The following is an 18188-nucleotide window of genomic DNA, read 5'->3' on the forward strand; positions in this document are numbered from 1 at the left end:
GGATCGACAACTTGTAATCCTTTACAGGAAATGTTGTATCAACCTTCCAGGCCTCTCAGGTCTTCTGGTTCTGGTTCTGCTCTGCATCCCCAGAACCAGAACCAAACATGGAGAAGCAGCTTTCAGCATCTATGCACCACAAATCTGGAACAAACTTCCAGAAAACTGTAAAACAGCTGAAACACTGACTTCCTTTAAATCTCGACTAAAAACCCACCTGTTTAGGATTGTATTTGAAATGTAATCAATTACAAATTTATTGATGGAACCTGACTTAATGTCGTGTTTTGATTGTTGATTCTATGTTGCATTGTGTTTCTGTGTTTGTAATGATGTAAAGCACTTTGAAACGCCTTGCTGCTGAAATGTGCTATACAAATAAAAATTGATTGATTGATTGATATCAGGAAATCCACAAAGTGTAGTTAAAACACGACGCAACCGACTGTCGCCAAGTGTTCGTCCAGGAAGCGCGAACGCCGCAAGTCAGTGACTCCATGTTTTCTTAGATAGAAACTTTTTAAACTAACTTGAACAATAAACAGTTTAATGCACAGTTTTTTTGTTTTTAAATACTGACACATTTGTTGTGAACTGGCCCCTTGCACATAAACTGAATTAATTCTAATCATATATATTATCTACACACAGATTGATGATTTCAAGCCTTTCTTTCAGTTCAATATGCAGATTTTCTGCCTGAAGTGAAGAAAAACATCATTTGACGATTATTGGAATTGAACAGAACCGACCAGCTGCTAAAGCCTTGTTGTTTTCTAAAGGTACGCTGATTTATTAAATGTGACTACATGAATGCTTTACATCTGATGCTTACGTTGGAAATCTCTGATCTAGGACTCAACTATTTTCTGTGAAGACTTAAACTTTTTCTTTTCATTGAATATTAGTATTTTTCTCATGTAGATACGTCATGTATTTTCTGGTTTTTAATGTCAGGAGGATTTTCAGAGATTGTAGCTTGATCATATACAGACGGCAGCCTGTTTGTGAAGTGAAAATCTACACAGGAACATTTAATTTAAACAGGTTTTTGCGTCGTTTGGCTAAATGAGCGTCTCCTTAGATTTTAAATGAAACATCTCTGCTTAGGCAGGAAGAGAACGGTTTGTGCAAAGTTTCATCTAATGTCACCAGAAAAGAGATTTAGTATTTATTTCTCCTACCATCTGCCAGATATTTAAGTACCACCAGCCATATTTGTGTGTTGTTATTGTGAATGCAGATTCTTGTATCCTCCAGTCTTATTTTCCAACAGGGCAAGAATGAGGATTTGATTTTTATTTTATCCGTCCAGGCGCTGAAATAAAAGCAGGAACTCTTGCTCCGGGGTATAAAACCACGTCCGAAAACTCAGTTTGAGGAATCGTATAGAAATTTATCTACACATTTGTTTTTGCATCTCATCTGCTGCGAACATGAAGAAAAAAGAACATGGAAAGATGCTGCTAATAGGTTTAATGCTCATCTTTCTGGTGGCAATAAACCTACTTGTATAGCAACGTTTCACTTAAAACAAAACACTTTTTATTTTTATTTTTACACTACTTGTTTCTTAAGCTTGCTTAACTAAGATGAAAAACTAAAGTGTTAAAGTGACCAGAGTTTTCTCCAGTTGAATGGAGCACAGAATAGAGTCACACCCACCTGTTGCTGTTACTGCTTGCCAGCTGGCTGAAAGAGGAATGTTACTTTTCCACTGGATGAAAAAAGACAAATTTGGTTGTTTGGAAATGCTTCCAGTCATAAGAAACACTCCATGATAGTAACCATGCCTCTAGTTCAGGTGATGCTGCCTGAAACTACAGCAGGCTGAAAATCTGACCCTTTATTGCACTTATGTAACTCCATAAAGAGCAGAAAAGTAAATATATTATGCAGAGTAGGCTATAATTTAATGTTACTGGAAGATGGTTTCACTTTTTTTTTCTTGTTAATTTCCATGGCATACAATGGTTTACATTTTTAAAAGGTATAGTTTTTATTTTCACAAACAAAAATCTCCGTAGTCCACTGTGAGTTCCTGAATTAAACCTAAATTATATTTTGGTCCAGCCTCATCGATTCAGACTGAGGCCGACTGCTGAGTCTCACTTGAAAACAACCACAGACACTCAAGTGTAAGCCACAAAAACTAAATTATGCCTTCAAGAATTTTACAAATGTCTGCATATTTGTATGTAACGCTATTGATTACTTTGTTTTTACACTTTTTCCTCTTCATTTCTGAATTGTATTGCATAATTGCCCTGATAATAAAGCTAATCTATCAATCAAACCTATAGAGCAGTTTCCATATGTCCAAAGAAAAAACAAAGCTTTAGAGGTGAAAAACAGAAGGATGGAGAAACGTAATAAAATGGCCAAAATAAGCAATTAGACATAGAAAACAAATTATGTTGTCATTAAAACTGTGAAGAATTGAATTGAAAGCTGTGACAATTAATCATGGATATTAAATAGTACAAATATGCCTATTTATGTCTAAGAAAATAAATCTACTAAAACAATAAAGCAGTCTAGAAACATGGCACACACGCAAAACTTAGATATACTAAGTTACAATATTATCAAAAATACATGTCAGTAATTACAATTATTAGTAACAACTTTCACATCAATAAAATGATCCTAAATATAACATAATATGATAAAAAATAAAATAACGACAGCAGTTAATAGTTATAAATTTCAGCTAAAAGCCAGATTAAAGAGTGTTTATGTTGCCTTGGTAATTGTAGCTCTGTTACATTATCAGGACTTCCTGCACGTAAACAATCCCAGCTCAGTCACCTGCACAAACACGGCTGTTTGCGTTAGAAATACCTTAAAAGCGCATTACCGCTTTAATTCTGCCGCTTCTTCGGATTGCACATTATCACACTCGCTAAGTGAATGGACTGTCTGTATTTACCAGAGAACAGCAATCGGGTGCGATTGACCTTGGTATGTGTGCGTGTGTGTGTGCAAAAGGTAACACACACACACCCACACACACACACACACACACACACACACGGTGAAACTGACAAATGGCGGTGCAGCAGCTCACTTAGATGGTAAATGTGTGTTTAAACCAAGCAGAGTGACGCTTGCATGCGCAACACTTAGTGGCGGTCAATGATAAAAGATTGATTTCATCCTCTTTCTCTCACACTTTACAACACACGCATCCACACACGCACATAGTGCAATATGAGTGATGCGATTCAACACACCTCTCGGCAGCCACTCTGCTTTCCATCCCGTCGCCTGAGCAGAATACTAATCACTGGATCGCATTACTGAGAGCAGGGAGAGAGGCCTCTGCTGCCACATAAAAAACGGGAAAGAAGAGGCACGGAACGGCGTGAGTTATATCAGATAGCAGAAACATAAAGGTGTGCGTCACAGACTGCGGCCCGGCTCGCATCTGCGCAGCCTTTCTGTGAGCGGCATGCTGATAACCGCGGCTCAGAGATGAGTCGGTTCTGCTCAGATGGGAGCTGAACTGAACCGCCGGGTCGGGAGCAGAAAAACGCTGGGAGTCGAGATGAGATCTGGAGCACAAGGGGAAAGTTTGGTGAGACCAAAAGGAAACGGAGCGGCTATAGCATGCGGATAAAATCATAATTAGCTTACCATACAGCAAAAGCTGCCTTTTGAACACCGGTGGAAGGTTTATGGGTCACTGTGAAGGTTTTTGAGTCGTGGGTCCAACCGGGTGAGGTCGCAGCTACGGGGGTTTTCCTCACCGATAAACTGAGATTTTTTTCCCTAGCAGCTGAACATATCAGTGCGACACTTTAAATCAAGTCAAACCGAGCTTCTAAAAACGCTTTCGTTATTGTTATTGTTCGTACAGCTTAAAGTAATTTTAATGAGAAGGCAGAGAAGAGAAACTGCAACACTTTCCCACTGCTCACAAGAAAGACAAATCCAGTCATTTGGACATTGTTCCAGTTGTGAAAGACACTGAGAGCTAAACAAGCCACACTCTTCACTTTTACTTGCTAATTCTGCTTTGTACTGCATCTGCTAAGCATAAAGCAGCTGCTGTTAAACAGCCAACAACAGGCTAGCTACCTGAGCAGAGAGCCTGGCCACTGAGCCACCTAATATCTGCCTGGAACTCTTTGACGAATATCAAAGCGTTCACTTGATATTCATCAGAATTCAACCAAAAAGGTCACATATAAGTTAAGCATGGGCAAAAAAAAAATTAAGAAAGAAAGTGAATTTGGGTCATTTTTTCCTGCCGTCTGAACGTAGCCTGTGTATCAAAGTTCAAATAAGACTGAGTAAAAGTATGTGTTAAAGACATTTTACTGTTATTACTCTACTGGTTATTTTTATACATTGATAGGAATAACTGTTGCTTTTCTGTTCTCAAATAACTCATTTTTGTGTAAAACAGTGACACTGTTTACCCAAGCCAATCAAACCGTACGAATAGGAAACTGACCCGTGTCTAACTCGACCCCTTCACGACCCCATCTATGCATGTGAATTACAACGTGTGGACTTCGCCCAGATGTGATGTAATTTTTTGCAGCGCCCTGCAGTTTCATCATTTAATCTATTAAACCACAGTATGTTCTTATTTGGTGGGTATCATTTTAAAGTTTAACACATGACGGATTTCTAATTCATGCTATCTTCTTCGCCCATCGAGTGTCCGGTGCAAGGACACTCCCGGTATATTCTGTGGGTAACGCGCTACTTCCTGTGCAGGTCGGCCAGATTGAGAAGCACTGAGTTTGGAATAATCTATTCCTTTAGTTTTTCTTTTTTTTTTTCCTTTGCATTCAGTAGTTGTAGGTGTTGGCAGATGTTATTGCTGTGGTTGTGCTGGGTGGTAGTTGTTACATCAACACACATGTCAGAAGCCGAGGTTTTCCAGTTAAACAATGCAGTGAAACAACACGGGAAATTTAATTCGCTTCTTGCTGTCAGATTCATCTGGTTCCAATATTGCGGCTAAAAAGAGCTGCGATAAGAAAAGTACGCGCTCTGAAACTCTTCGCGAGACCAGAGTTGCTCATGTCGGTCCTGATCAAGACGTATTTGGATATGTACATATTTACATATATTACGCTGAAACTGAAAATAATTTTATTTACCTGAGAAATAATGTGTGCACTAAAGGGAAAAGAAGGCAGAAAATAACAGTATATGTATTAAAATAGTTAATGCTTTACGAGAAGCCTGCGGTAGGGAAATTGTTTTTGCACAAATTGCTGAATGTAGGAGCTCATCACAACATTGGAGTGGTTTATACCAGCAGAATTAAAATATATTTTAAAGAAATATGTAACCAAACTATTCAAACAGTGATTTTTGCAGAGATGCTAAAATTTATCAAAAAGTGTATTGATTTGGTAAAAGCCATGTGACCTCTTTAAAGTTGGTTCCTAGCCAAGGAAAGTTGTTGGTCTTCAAAACGCGCCATACTCTTTCAAAGAATGTTTAGGAAAAGTTAAATAGATTAAGAAGTGTGAAAGTCATAGAGCTGCAGGGTGACACAGGTTAACAGTGTTGACTTATCTCAAAGCGGTTCTGTCCTGTTGTTCCTCTGTGTTGCTTGGTGAAAAATTGCCAGGTCGCAACCCGCCTCTCGCCCAATGACCACTGCAGAAAGGCAGCAGCCCTCATGACCCAATAAAGATTTAAACAATGGATGGATGGGTGTATAAAAGTTATCTACAGCAGAGTTCATGTCGCGAAGGAGCTGAATGTTTCTGTATTTCCGTGGTTGAAACGACACAGAAATTGAAGACTGTTGAGGGAGTCGCAGCAAAGCATAACCTGATATTAGATAATGTTATGATGGGGTTACTGCCACAATGTTTGAGTGTCAGTTGCATTGAATCTAAGTCAATGGCTTTTGTGTGTGGGCAATGAAAATGTGCAAGAGTGTTTGTGCTTATAAAAACACCAACAGACTAGTAAAGAAGAAAAACTGCAAATACCAGCAGGGATGTAAACACTTATTAAGTTTGTTGGAAAGAGAGAAAGAACCTGCGATTACGCTCCTTCCTCCTAAAGAGGAACTTTAAGATCTGAATGCCCCTTTTTGTCAAATTTTGCAATATTCATAATTGCCATCTTTAAATGTAGCAAAACTGCTTTTCATCTAAACACACTAGTCCGGTAACCTCAGTTCGATTGGGGGCCAAACTTCCAACATTTGGTGCGCTTCGCTTTCACACTACACCGTGTCAATCAAACCAAAACCTTTGAAAAACCTGTTCCCCTCCTCACCTTTGATGGCGCTGCACCAAGAACCACTGAAGGAAACGACACAAAAGCCTCAGAAGAAGACACTTAGTGCAACTTCCTTCTTCACAAAATGTAAACAAAATTGAGTAGCATCATATTTGTAGGATTTCTCTTTCGTCTTTGGCAAAAGACCACAAGCCACTTCTCCCGCTAGAGCTAGACACATGGGTTTGTTTTGTTTCTATTTACCCAGAATGCCCTGTGGTATAGTCCGCTTCCTGCTTTTGGAGTGGTCTCCCATCCGCTTGCATTTGAACCTCACCAGAGTTCACTTCCACCGAATTAAAACCTAGGTTTTTAGGCGGACTAGGGTTCACATCAGAGTTCGATCGCGCATTCCCATCTCCTCAAACGAATCTGACTCTCGTGGCAAGCGAAAGTCTGTTGTACACAGGGCTGATGTGAACGCACCCATAAAGGCAACTTGTGTTAGTTACATTTAGTCTCTCTCACTCTAGTGATTGTAAATACTTTGTTATGAGCAAAGGCTAAAATTAGAGCTCCTCTCTGACCAATCTCCATCCACTTTAGTAGTTTCCACGGAGCATTGTCCTCTGTTCTCGGTTGACTGTATGAATATACAAATCCTCACTCTAAATCTCACACGTTCTCCCCCTCCACGCCATCACCCCTCCCACCGCCCGCTCCTCCTCCCAAACCCCATGCTGAAGCAATTATGTCCAGTGTGTGAGTCTTCACAAGCAGTGTGAGGGTGATTGATGATGCTGTCAGCGCAGGGAACATGTTTTAACGTCAGAATAATCTGCCTGCTAATATATTACATCCACTGGATAGGGTTCAATCATTACTAATAGCACTGCTAAGTTGGTGAGAGGGGGAGCACGTGCCTCAGAGGGTGTGTGCGCGCAAGTTTGTGTGTGTCTCATTAATCAAAGAAGAAGTGTAGGCAGAGAAATCTGGTAAGGCAAACTAATAAGCAAGTAAGGAAAGGAGAAAGGTGTTTACCTCTTACATAATTACCCCCCTCAAATTCTACAGTCGGCGAATCAGCCGAGACGCCGCCATTGTGAGCGCGAGAGTCTTACCACCTCTCGGTATAATATCGTCTTATGATATGAAAGGGCCGAGGAAGAATGGAAGCACAATGGCATCAGACGCCTGAGAAAGAAGCAGCCTTGTGGTGTCTAATCCGCACTGTCTAATCTCTCAAATTGCTGTGACGTTTGATGAAGGGGATCCAGTCGGGAGTGAGGAGAGAAACAGCCCCGGTTCCACTGATTTCTTCTTTTTTCCCCTTCTGTCTTATCCTTTCTTTTTTAGTTCTTTGCTGATGTGTAGAGCAAAGATCCAGCTGTGCGCTCCCCTCCTCTCAACTCCTGAACAAATCCTTCTTTAAATACAAGCTTGGGTTGTTTACAGCAGCTCCCTGCCTCCAGACACCATCCGTTCGGTTGACATTGCCCTCTTATCTGCCATGCGCCCCCTCCACCCCCTTGCTTTCTATTACCACAGTCAGGTAAAATATGCATGTAGCCGGACTTGTATGTACACAAGCATGTATATTTGAAAGAAGGAAAGGAATGGGAATAAACAATGTGTGTGTGTGAGTGTACATAGGGGGGAAATCTCTAGGGATAGGTGGTATATTCTGCTGGTGTCAGCTGGCTCCTGGCTTGCAGATTAATATATATGTGTGTGTGTGTGTGTGTGTGTGTGTGTGTGTGTGTGTGTGTGTGTGTGTGTACATGCAAACAAAAGGCACCCCTCACAAAACACCCCATAAACAGATTAGCTCGTCTGCAGAGAAACAAAGGGTTAAGAGAGATTGGAAATTTCACAGAGAAGGAGTGGGGTGTACGTTTGGGTTGTGTTTGTGTGCCGCGCGGAGGGTGAGCGGGGGCCAGCGTGGCGGTGGAGCGTTGTGATCCTTCTCCCTAATACTGTGTGGAGAATCTCCTCGCTGGGCTCAGCTGCCAATTCTCTGCACTGTAACAGTCCCATTCTCCTCCTCAGCCCCCGTGAAACAATGCAGCCATGCTTTTCTGAGCATCTCTCCACACAAAGAGCCGCGGCGCCGAGGCAGACGCTCCGAGTGGACTGAGACACAGCGCCGGGACAATAGACTAAGAATGGTTTTGTTTGCCATTGTGTTGCGTGTTTGTGAGGACAAACAATAATAATAATAATAAAAAAAAGCAGTTCTGAGGGATGAGCGACTTTCTGCGCTCCATTGTTGAAACTTTAAGAGGATGTGGAGTTTACAGAAGGAGGTAGTTTTGTTGGTCACATCTGGACCAAAAACGGATCTTAAGCTCTTTTTTTTTTACAATTGATCCTCTAGGTGGCATCTATAGAGACCAAGGACTATGGAAAGCTGAATGGTCACAAATAAATAAAATAATGTAACCAACTGGTAGTTGTACTGTCTACTGGTGGCAATGAACGCTGAGACAATCTACCCCACCGGACCGCCTTGCTGGAACCCCGAGCCAATCACGACATGCGAAACAAGCCCTTTATCTACAGGGGCTTATTAAGCTAATTGAATTAGTATGTTGTGATTTCTGAACCCAAATACGATTAGCCTGTTATTACCGTGTTATCAGGGTCCCTTGTTACAGTAACAGCAGGTTGCTTTTGGCTGTTGCCTGGGCTCTTTTTCTCTCGCTCGTCTTCGCGGGGTCTTTGACATATTTATAAACTCACTCCTGCTTTATTAGCCATCTGGCACAGTTAGAAATAAACCTATGATGTGAGAAAGAGTGTGTGGCAAACAAACCTATTCACATTTTGTAAAGTTACAACCACTACCTTTAATGTGCGTCATTGGGGTTGCTTATGACAGGGCTGCATCAAGTAGACATAATTTTGAATTGATAGATGATGATGCATGGCTTACAGGAGTGTTTTTGCCAAAAACAAAAACCTTAAGAAGTGTGGCAAACATCTGTATTTGACCCTGCAGAGTCAGTACTTTTCAAAACCACTTTTTGTTGCAATTAAAGCTGCAAATCTTTCAGTGTATATATACAAAAGCCCTCAAAAACAGGAATAGTTCAATAAATGAGCCTCAAACACATTCTTTCCTCTGCTACAATGTGTTTTAATTGAGTTATTGTAATTTACCTACATTCACAACGATGATTCCAAGCTTAAAACATGATGGTTTTCTTACAAAACCCATCATGGCACACAAATATGACAAATAACAGATACAAAATAAACAAATTTACTGCAATACATAAATCTTCTATATTTTTCATTAATTAACATCAGAACATGAATGCAACATTTCCAATCTCGTGTAAAAGGCTGTCTACAGCTGGAATACACATAATGCTACAGTCACACATTGGTTAGCATTGTTTGCTGTGAGCTGTCGGCTAACAACAAAGTATGTATATAGTCTGTAACCAAGCAAATTCACAAGCCTTTTAAGAGTTAGTAAACCAACTTACAGCAGTACAGGTACTTTTATGTGTGAACTCTTACCTGAAAAGGGAGATAATTTGATAAATGAGCCACAGAGGCGCTCTTTCCTCTGCTACAGCTACCGCTAGACTCCCCCAGGTGGTCGACTTTGGTTATTACATCTACTAAGTCAAACTGTTGGCAGCTTTAGCATTTAAAGCTGAGCTGGGAAGCTGTTTTCTGAAAGAGTGCTGACATCAGTGTGACTGAGCAAAAGACTGTCAACATCTCAGCAGATCTGGGATTTTCTGTGCCAAAAAAAAAAAAGCAACCTTTCTTAAAATTCTTTGCCCTCCGTTTTCCCCACGTAAACCTCTTTGTTCCTTGCTCGTCACGGCATGGCTTATTGAATTGTCACATGGCTGTGGACATGGTAGAGGCAGTTCCTCTGAAACGTTCCCTTTAGATTTCTGTGATGCACATCATGAAGCAAGGTGTGGTTTTGCCTCAGATGCAGAGATGAAAAGGTGGAGCTGTGCTTCCCTTTCACCAGTGGCTGAGACTGATTAGAGTAGCTGCAGGGCATTATTAGTTAGTCTCCTTCCACTTAGCAGGATGGCGCTGAAGCCCCAGACAGCAAGAGCACAAGGCGATGATGATGGCTGCCAGTTGGCCCCTTTTGTTTCCCCAAAAATACATTTTGGGTTAATTGTTGGTACTTTTCCCCAGAAGGTATCAGAACGTCCATCCGTTGGTGTTTTGGAAATTAGATAAATACCAAAGCATGCCACTGTTGCATACTAAAAAAAAAAAAAAAAAAAACTAAAAATGGCAGTCTATGTGTATCATATCCTTTTAAAAATAAAAAGGTTGAGGCACATATAGAGTATCGGAGGACCAACTTTCACATCCTTATTCCCACAAATTTGTAAAACCACACACTAAGGGTGTATTCTTTAGTATTTTCTGGGCTATGCCAAGAGAAAGCAGTGCATTATTGCAAAATAGTGGAAAAAGGATAAATGGTTTTAAACTTTTCACAACTATAAAGTGTGGTGTTTGTTTGGATTCAGGACCCGTGCATCAAGTCTCCTTTGAAATGTATATACAAGTCAGGAGAATAAGCCTGCCTGTGTCGTTACATTCATGTATAAACATAACATGTCAACATGGCCAATTTTTTCCCCCCAATAGAATAAAAAAAATAACCAAGACAAAAAAAAAAAAAATTGTTTTAACTTTTCAAAGCTAAAATCCCAAGAAACAAATCTGATAACCCATAATCTATAAGGCAACTTCCAATGTTGGTCTTGCAGTAATTTTCTTAGTGGCAATGTTAAATATAAAAAGGTATTTTACCTGCAAATTGAAAGATGTCTTCATTAGTACCAACATCCTGTCCTCTGAAAGAACCTTAGGTTGACGTTTAACCTTTAGACCAGTCCCATTGAAAGTTAAGAGGTCAGCTCACCTTTAAAGGTATTGAAGTCATTAAACTACATTTTAATGGCCAATTTTAAAGAGAACCAAAAAAAAAAAAATCCAAGTCATTGAATGAGGGTCTAGGAATTAATTTGTGATTAACCTGATTTTATATTCATTTTGACGCATTATGGAGACTTTACTTTTTTTGCCCCCCCAGATTTGAGTAATTATACTCATCTGCATTTTCCTGTGCACCTCTGGAAAAAAGAAATTCCCCTTTAAGAATCACAAAAATTACTTTGTACTTTAGTTTTGAAGACTTTATTGAATAATTCAAGTCATCTGCCTGGACCAGTCATCTGAAAAGAAACAAGGGTTAAGCCAAACTGTGTTTGCCATCTGCAATTGGGACTTGTAATCCATCCTTACCAGTTTCAGAATCACGTCCTCATCTGGTTAGACCTTCTGCTGGCCAGTTCCAGGGTTCTGGGCCATTTGTGGAGCATCAGAGCCATGTTCTTTCTGCTAGTGCCTGGTCTGTAGTAGTTTTTGCTCTTCTCATGGTTTCTGCTTAAGGTAGTGTAGGTGCCAGGAGGGTACAGACCATAGAGGAGCCTGTAGTCAAAGTAAGGGTAGGGAAAAGGGCATTGATGGGGGTAGGGAGAAGAGTAGCCCCACAAGCCACCAAGACTTTGTGTTACGACAAGTGGAAGACTTTGGCCAGGCCCCATACGACCAGCTGGATAACCAAACTCCTCCGTCTGCTGCTGGTAGTTCCCAGGTTCAGCTTCCTTCACGACATTGGAGGTTTCTCCAGATTGAAGGGTCATTGGAGGTGGGAGAATGGCACTGGAACCCTGAGGTTGTGCACTTGGTGCTTGAGGAGCGATTGTCCACTTTGCTTCTGGATGTTGTGGAAATATGAAACAGATCACATTCAATTCATCCACAGATTGGTTAAACCAAGTTTGAGACTCATTACCTGGGAGGGACGACTGACCAGCTGCAGCCTGTGGAGAGCCAGCAGCAGAACCTGGTATGTAGGAAGCACCACTATAGTATCCTGCTGGAACAGAACCTGTAGCATATCCAGCAGCAGGCATAGCTCTCACACCGACAAACACAGGCTGCGCAGACTGGGGCTGTTGCATGAAGACACCTGCAGGATCACTGGAGCCAGAACCTGCTCCGCGAGAAGCAACATTCCCCCCTGCACTGGTGCCACTGCTGCTCTGGTGTTGGGATTGCAAACCTGGGTGCCCAGAAGACATTTCACAATTAGATTGAGTCACTTTGTGCAAAGGAAAATCTATATCAAATACCTTTCACAGACAAGCCATGAACATCCAGAATCAGCCAGGCAAAGAGGGACACCCTGAAAACACAAGAAGACGTCACCAATCGATATTTAAAAAGCCGACATGAAGCTGGAGAAACATAAGCACATGTCGTACCCCAGGAGGACCTGAGAAGTCATCATGGTGAAGAGCAGCAGTGAAGCTGTGACAGGATGAGGGTTTAAAACTGTCGGCAGGAGCCAGCCCTGGCCAATCAGAGTCTAATGAGCTAACGACACACAGCTGGTGAAGAATCACTTCAAGAAAAGAAGATGAAACATTAGAGTTTAGCTTTCACAGTTTATCTCTAAACAATGCATTCTAGTCTTTTGAACTTAGAGAAGTGTGATGTGAAAGTTTTGCGTTAAGTTAACAGGCTGCAGTGCTGCTCTCTTGTTTCTTTGTCCGCTGTGACTTCCTGGACGTGTTTGATGACTTTCCACTTCCATGTTGGAATTGTGCTGCACATTTTCTCAGGTAACCTTCGCTTAAACCAGCTTTTGTAAAAAATAAATAAATAAAATGAAAAATGCCAGACAGACATTACCGGCTTAATGTAACGTTGTGTAATGAAAACTTAAAAATATTCCAAAAGTTTGACCAACTTGCTTCTCCTCCAACCTTGCACATATAAATACAGATGCTCTCTGAAGGCAACATGTGTTGTGGGTATTTTTCTTCCAAATTTTGATACCATTAATTTTTGGTGCATATAGTGATATCACATTCAAAAGTTATTTATTGGCAAGCTGAAAAGCACAGCTATATTAACTACATTTGCAGCACTGGGCCACATTTCAAGGTGACATGAAGAAATCAAAATTTTCCTCCTGTCTTTTAAAACTGAAACTTAAAGAATAATTACCATATTAATTGATTTAATTGTACAGCTTCAAAATTACACATTCCGTCATTCGAATCTTCAGAGTTTTATTATGGAAATAAACAGGATTAGTTTTGAACACAAGACTTCCTTGCCACTCTTAAAATCCAAAACAAAGAATAGAAAACCAGGTAAATTCTGGAGAAACAGAAATGGAGAGAGATTATGCATATGAAACACATGAAAGTTGCTATAAATGTATAGTTTATGGATTGAAAAGACACGCAGAGCGCTCCTTGTTCACCAGCTGGCTGGAGAGTGACCGTGGCCGGCTTGAAATGGAGACGCTAGCATTTGGGCCGAGTGGGTGGACGGCGGTACCTCGGTGCACGGATGAAGAGCAGTCTATGTAGCTTCCACATGGGTGCAGCGCGGTCGTACGGCGCTCTGAACCCTCTTCCTCCCACACTTTGCAGAAGCGGGGGGCCTCTGAGAGAGCAGCTTGGGAAGTCAGATGGTCTCCCTGAGCCTGTGATTAATATACTGGAGCTGCTCTCTACCACCTCCACACCACACTGTCCTCACCTCCAATTAGCATGCTAATGAACCTGCATATGTGTGACCATGTGCATAGAAATGTGTGTGCGGGGGTGTGGGTGCGTGTGTTGTTTCACCTGAGGGCTATATCCAACTGTGCAGCATAAACAGAAATAGGCTGCCATTCAAAAAAGAAAAAATAATAGCAGGCTGTTGCTTGGCTAACAGAGCTGTGTGTGTGCGTGTGCGTGGGTGTGTGGGTGTGTGTGAGAGAGTAGAGTTTGCTACTGGTATTATGACACAGGGAATATGAATGTTTTCTCTTGGCATAACCACCACAATGACTGTTTGTATGTGGACATGAGTTGCCACATATTGGGTGAAACGTGTTTGCTATAAACGAGCGCCGATATAAAGATGCTGAGAGCAAATGAAGTGAAATAATTTTAAAGGCACTCTTAAAGCTGCGAGATAAAACCTTAACAATTAATTAGAAATTTATTGAAGTTTTAAAAACTTTCATTTTTGGCACACATTTTCACAACACGAGTCTTTATGACCACAGCCCCGTTTAGTTTGTCTAGAAAGCTCGATTTATTTGGAGGCGTGGCTGAGTAATTGAATTCCGATGCGGAACCGCCTACTAACCAAGGTTTCGGTTCGGCTGACGTGAACTCTGGGAGAGAGAGACCGCCCCAAAAGCAGGAAGTGGATTACAGCGCAGGGCATTGTGGGTAAATACAGTCAAAACAAACACGTGTGTAGCGCTAGCGGGAGAAATGGCTCATGGTCTTTTGCCAAAGACATAAAAAAATAAATCCTACAGCCGCTAAAATCTGACGCTCCTCCATTTTTGTTTACATTTTGTGAAGAAGCAAGTTGCGCTCATGTCTTCTTTTGAGGCTTTTGTGTCGTTTCCTTCACTTGTTCTTGGTGCAGCGCCGCCACAGGCAAGGAGAGGGAAAGCAGGTTTTTCGAAGGGTTTAGATCGTCTTCTTCTGAAGTTTTTGTGTTGTTTCTTTAAGTCAGTGGTTCCCAAGGTGTGGGGCACGCCCCCTAGGGGCGGGAGGGAGGCAGTGCCATTGCAGCCCCCTGGGTGATGAATGAAAAAAAAAAAAACTCTCAGGGAGCTGTTCATGTTTTAACCCCATTTTGCACAGAGGCTTTAAAAAAATGTATTTATGATAGCAAAGTTGAATATTGTTACAAATGAAAAAAGAAATATGTTTGAAATAACACTGACAGCAAAGAATACTCTACTACAGTATAGAATAAAATAAAAACAGTTACACAAAAGTGTTTCACTGTAAAGATGGTTTGTAGTTTTGTTGCCACCTGAAGTGTGAAATAAACTTCAGTGGAGTTTGAAAACTAAATATGTGTATAGGTTTATGTCTGGTTGAACGATGTGTGTGCCCAGTTGATTTTTTTTTTCTTTTTGGGGGGGATTTTATTGTAATCCATACGGGGGCCCAGAAGAAAATCTTTGGGAGCCACTGCCTTATGTAGTTATTTGGCGGCGCCTTAACCGGTTTATGTGTTCAGAAGTTTGATTGATAGGTGCTACATGTACGTATGTAATTTAGCTGTAACTAGCTAGGGACTTTTAGCCAAAGAATTTTTAAAAATATTTTTATTTGTGTTATCATCAGTCTAGCAGTTCAAATGCATAGTAAAAAGGCTCAAAAATAAATATGACATTGTGGCAATGATGAACGCAGGTCAGCTTCTGACTGAAACATGTTGCTTGAGTCACTATCTCTGTGTGACTAAGCACCATGATGAGTAATCACTTTCTAATAGCCTGGATGAATCCACTCAGCATATTACTTTTCTATATTTTAAACATTCAGAAAATGTTTTTTTTGTTGTTGTTTTTTACACGCCCAAAGCGAGTGAAAACAAGCTCTTCTCACCTCAAAGCAACCAAACCGAGGTTGATTTGATTCAGTTCCTATTACATGACAAAAGCTCAAGTCTCAGGGGGAACAATTAGAGCAAGCATTTTCAGATACAATACACTCAACAAACACAATTAATTAAACAAGCCCACTTTCCACAGGATCTTAATTATTAGTAAAAACAACAAACTTCGCTTGCAATCTCACAAAGCCCCTGAATTCACTAATCAGGACCAAAATAAAAGAAAGAGCACATGAAAGATACCCGCTTTGCTTTGATACGATCATACAAGACGCTGACCGCGGGATTATGCGCCGCTGATAAGGTAATTAACAGACCATGATAGTGTAATTAAGCAACCTCGGAGAAGAAAGGCTGCTGGAGAGGTGTGAGGGTGCTGCTGCTCATCCAAAGCCCATGGCGGCGCTTTAAAGGCACACCGTTTGGTCCGGTGCCTTTGCGCGGGAAGCGACGCGGGCCCGTGAAGAATTAGCTGACAAACACCAAATAACTTCATTGTGACGGAAATAAAAGCGCCTTTTCGTGTCTTTTTTTTTTTTTTTTTTTTATTGTAAACAAGGCAAAGATCATATCGCAGAAACACAAGGTGGATTCTTAGAGAGCCTCTCTCTCTCTCTTTTTCTCTCTCTCCATATGTCAGCATACGGCCTCAACAGATTCCACCCTATAAATGGCGCCAGCTTGAATTCACTTAGGTGTTTACCGTGCATCGCTTTATTAAGGTTGCGTCTTCGTAGGGCTCGCCTCGCCGAGTGCACTTCCTCCAATCCCCCCCCCCCCCCCCTTCTGTGAGCACTGAACCAGCACAAATTCTGTTTTATTCTATTTATTTGTTTATTTACTCTTATCTCTTTTCCATTTCAGAGGCTTGCTATCAGTGACCTGCAAACCTCAGAAGCCGAGTGGCACTGGGAGCCGTTTTTTTTTTTTTTTTCTTCTGTGTGCGCGTACGTCTGTGCGCTGCAGGATGAAATTAAAATACAAATAGAAAAGGAAACAGAGGAATCATCACTTTTTGTTATCGTCCGCTGCACGCCTTTTCTTTTTTTTTTTTCTTAAAACTTCCCTCTGTTCACAAACTCCTCCGGGGCGCCGAAACAGAAAACGCTCAAAATGAACTCGCTTCGCGACTCACAGGATATCTTTTAAGTAATATTATAAACAGCTGGGGGGGCAGGAGGGATTTACTGCTGCAAAAGCCGGTGGTGACGGTCAGGACACTTGCACAACGGTGTGACATTATTCAGCCGAGTCAGAGCTGGAGGACCGTCAAGGCGGAGACATTTGTCTCACAGAAAAGCGACTCGTAATGAAACTGTTTGAAGATTGCGTGAAACTACACATAAAATCTCTGTCCTGCCTTCCTGTAGTAGAAATGTTTTTCACCCCCTTTTTCGCATTTTCTCTCAATAAAATTACAAACTTTTGCGTATTGTTGTAGGCTTTTGGCAGCTACAGGCTTGCAGTTGTGTCGTCCATTTCTAGATGACAGATTGTTGAAAAGGTTTTCCTTGTTCTGTCTTCCGTATTCTTTGGTCTTTCTACTGAGTTTTGCTCATTAATGTTTTCTACCTGAATGCTGCACATACCTGAGTGAAGTTGCCCCCCCCCCCCCCACCCCCCACCACCTTCTTCAAATCAGACAAAAATAGTGTCAAACATTTGTGCTACGTTTGTGCTACTGCAAAAATTTCCGTTTGTGCCGCTGCCATTTCATCCATCCATCCATCTTCTTCCGCTTATCCGAGGTCGGGTCGCGGGGGTAGCAGCTTCAGAAGGGAGGCCCAGACTTCCCTCTCCCCGGCCACTTCTTCCAGCTCTTCCGGGGGAATCCCGAGGCGTTCCCAGGCCAGCCGAGAGACATAGTCTCTCCAGCGTGTCCTGGGTCTTCCCCGGGGCCTCCTCCCGGTGGGACGTGCCCGGAACACCTCACCAGGGAGGCGTCCAGGAGGCATCCTGACCAGATGCCCGAGCCACCTCAACTGGCTCCTCTTGATGTGAAGGAGCAGCGGCTCTACTCTGAGTCCCTCCCGGATGACTGAGCTTCTCACCCTATCTCTAAGGGAGAGCCCAGCCACCCTGCGGAGAAAACCCATTTCGGCCGCTTGTATCCGCGATCTCGTTCTTTCGGTCATGACCCAAAGCTCATGACCATAGATGAGGGTGGGAACGTAGATCGACCGGTAAATCGAGAGCTTCGCTTTTTGGCTCAGCTCTCTCTTCACCACGACGGACCGGTACAGCGCCCGTTTGACAGCAGACGCTGCACCAATCCGCCTGTCGTTTCAAAGATATAAAAAAAATTTTTTTCTAGAGGTCACGAAAGGTCAACCAACCCCCGCTCCACATTCTGTGTCGATCAACTCAACTATGTACAGCAAAAGAGATTTGTTTGTGCTGCTTTGGCTTTGGAGATATTGATGAAAGTTTAAAGTTCGTTTTGATTTTGTAAAACTTTCAATAATATCTTCAAAAGCCAAAGCAGCACAAAC

At 41.8% G+C, this 18188-nt stretch overlaps 1 protein-coding gene across 1 annotated transcript; it reads right to left on the minus strand.

Annotated features, from left to right (window-relative positions):
- Positions 1 to 11381: 11381 nt before the first annotated feature.
- Positions 11382 to 12563, minus strand: LOC102222025. Its single transcript, XM_005809831.2, has 5 exons — positions 12531 to 12563; positions 12399 to 12451; positions 12059 to 12328; positions 11506 to 11980; positions 11382 to 11435 (listed from the first exon to the last, which is right to left on the minus strand). Exons 1-4 carry the CDS (start codon positions 12554 to 12556, stop codon positions 11517 to 11519), a joined length of 813 nt encoding a protein of 270 aa, XP_005809888.1. The 5' UTR covers positions 12557 to 12563; the 3' UTR covers positions 11382 to 11435; positions 11506 to 11516.
- Between the last annotated feature and the right edge of the window lie 5625 nt (positions 12564 to 18188).

The sequence above is a fragment of the Xiphophorus maculatus genome, chromosome 23, assembly GCF_002775205.1.
Source record: "Xiphophorus maculatus strain JP 163 A chromosome 23, X_maculatus-5.0-male, whole genome shotgun sequence".
Taxonomy (NCBI): Eukaryota; Metazoa; Chordata; class Actinopteri; order Cyprinodontiformes; family Poeciliidae; genus Xiphophorus; species Xiphophorus maculatus.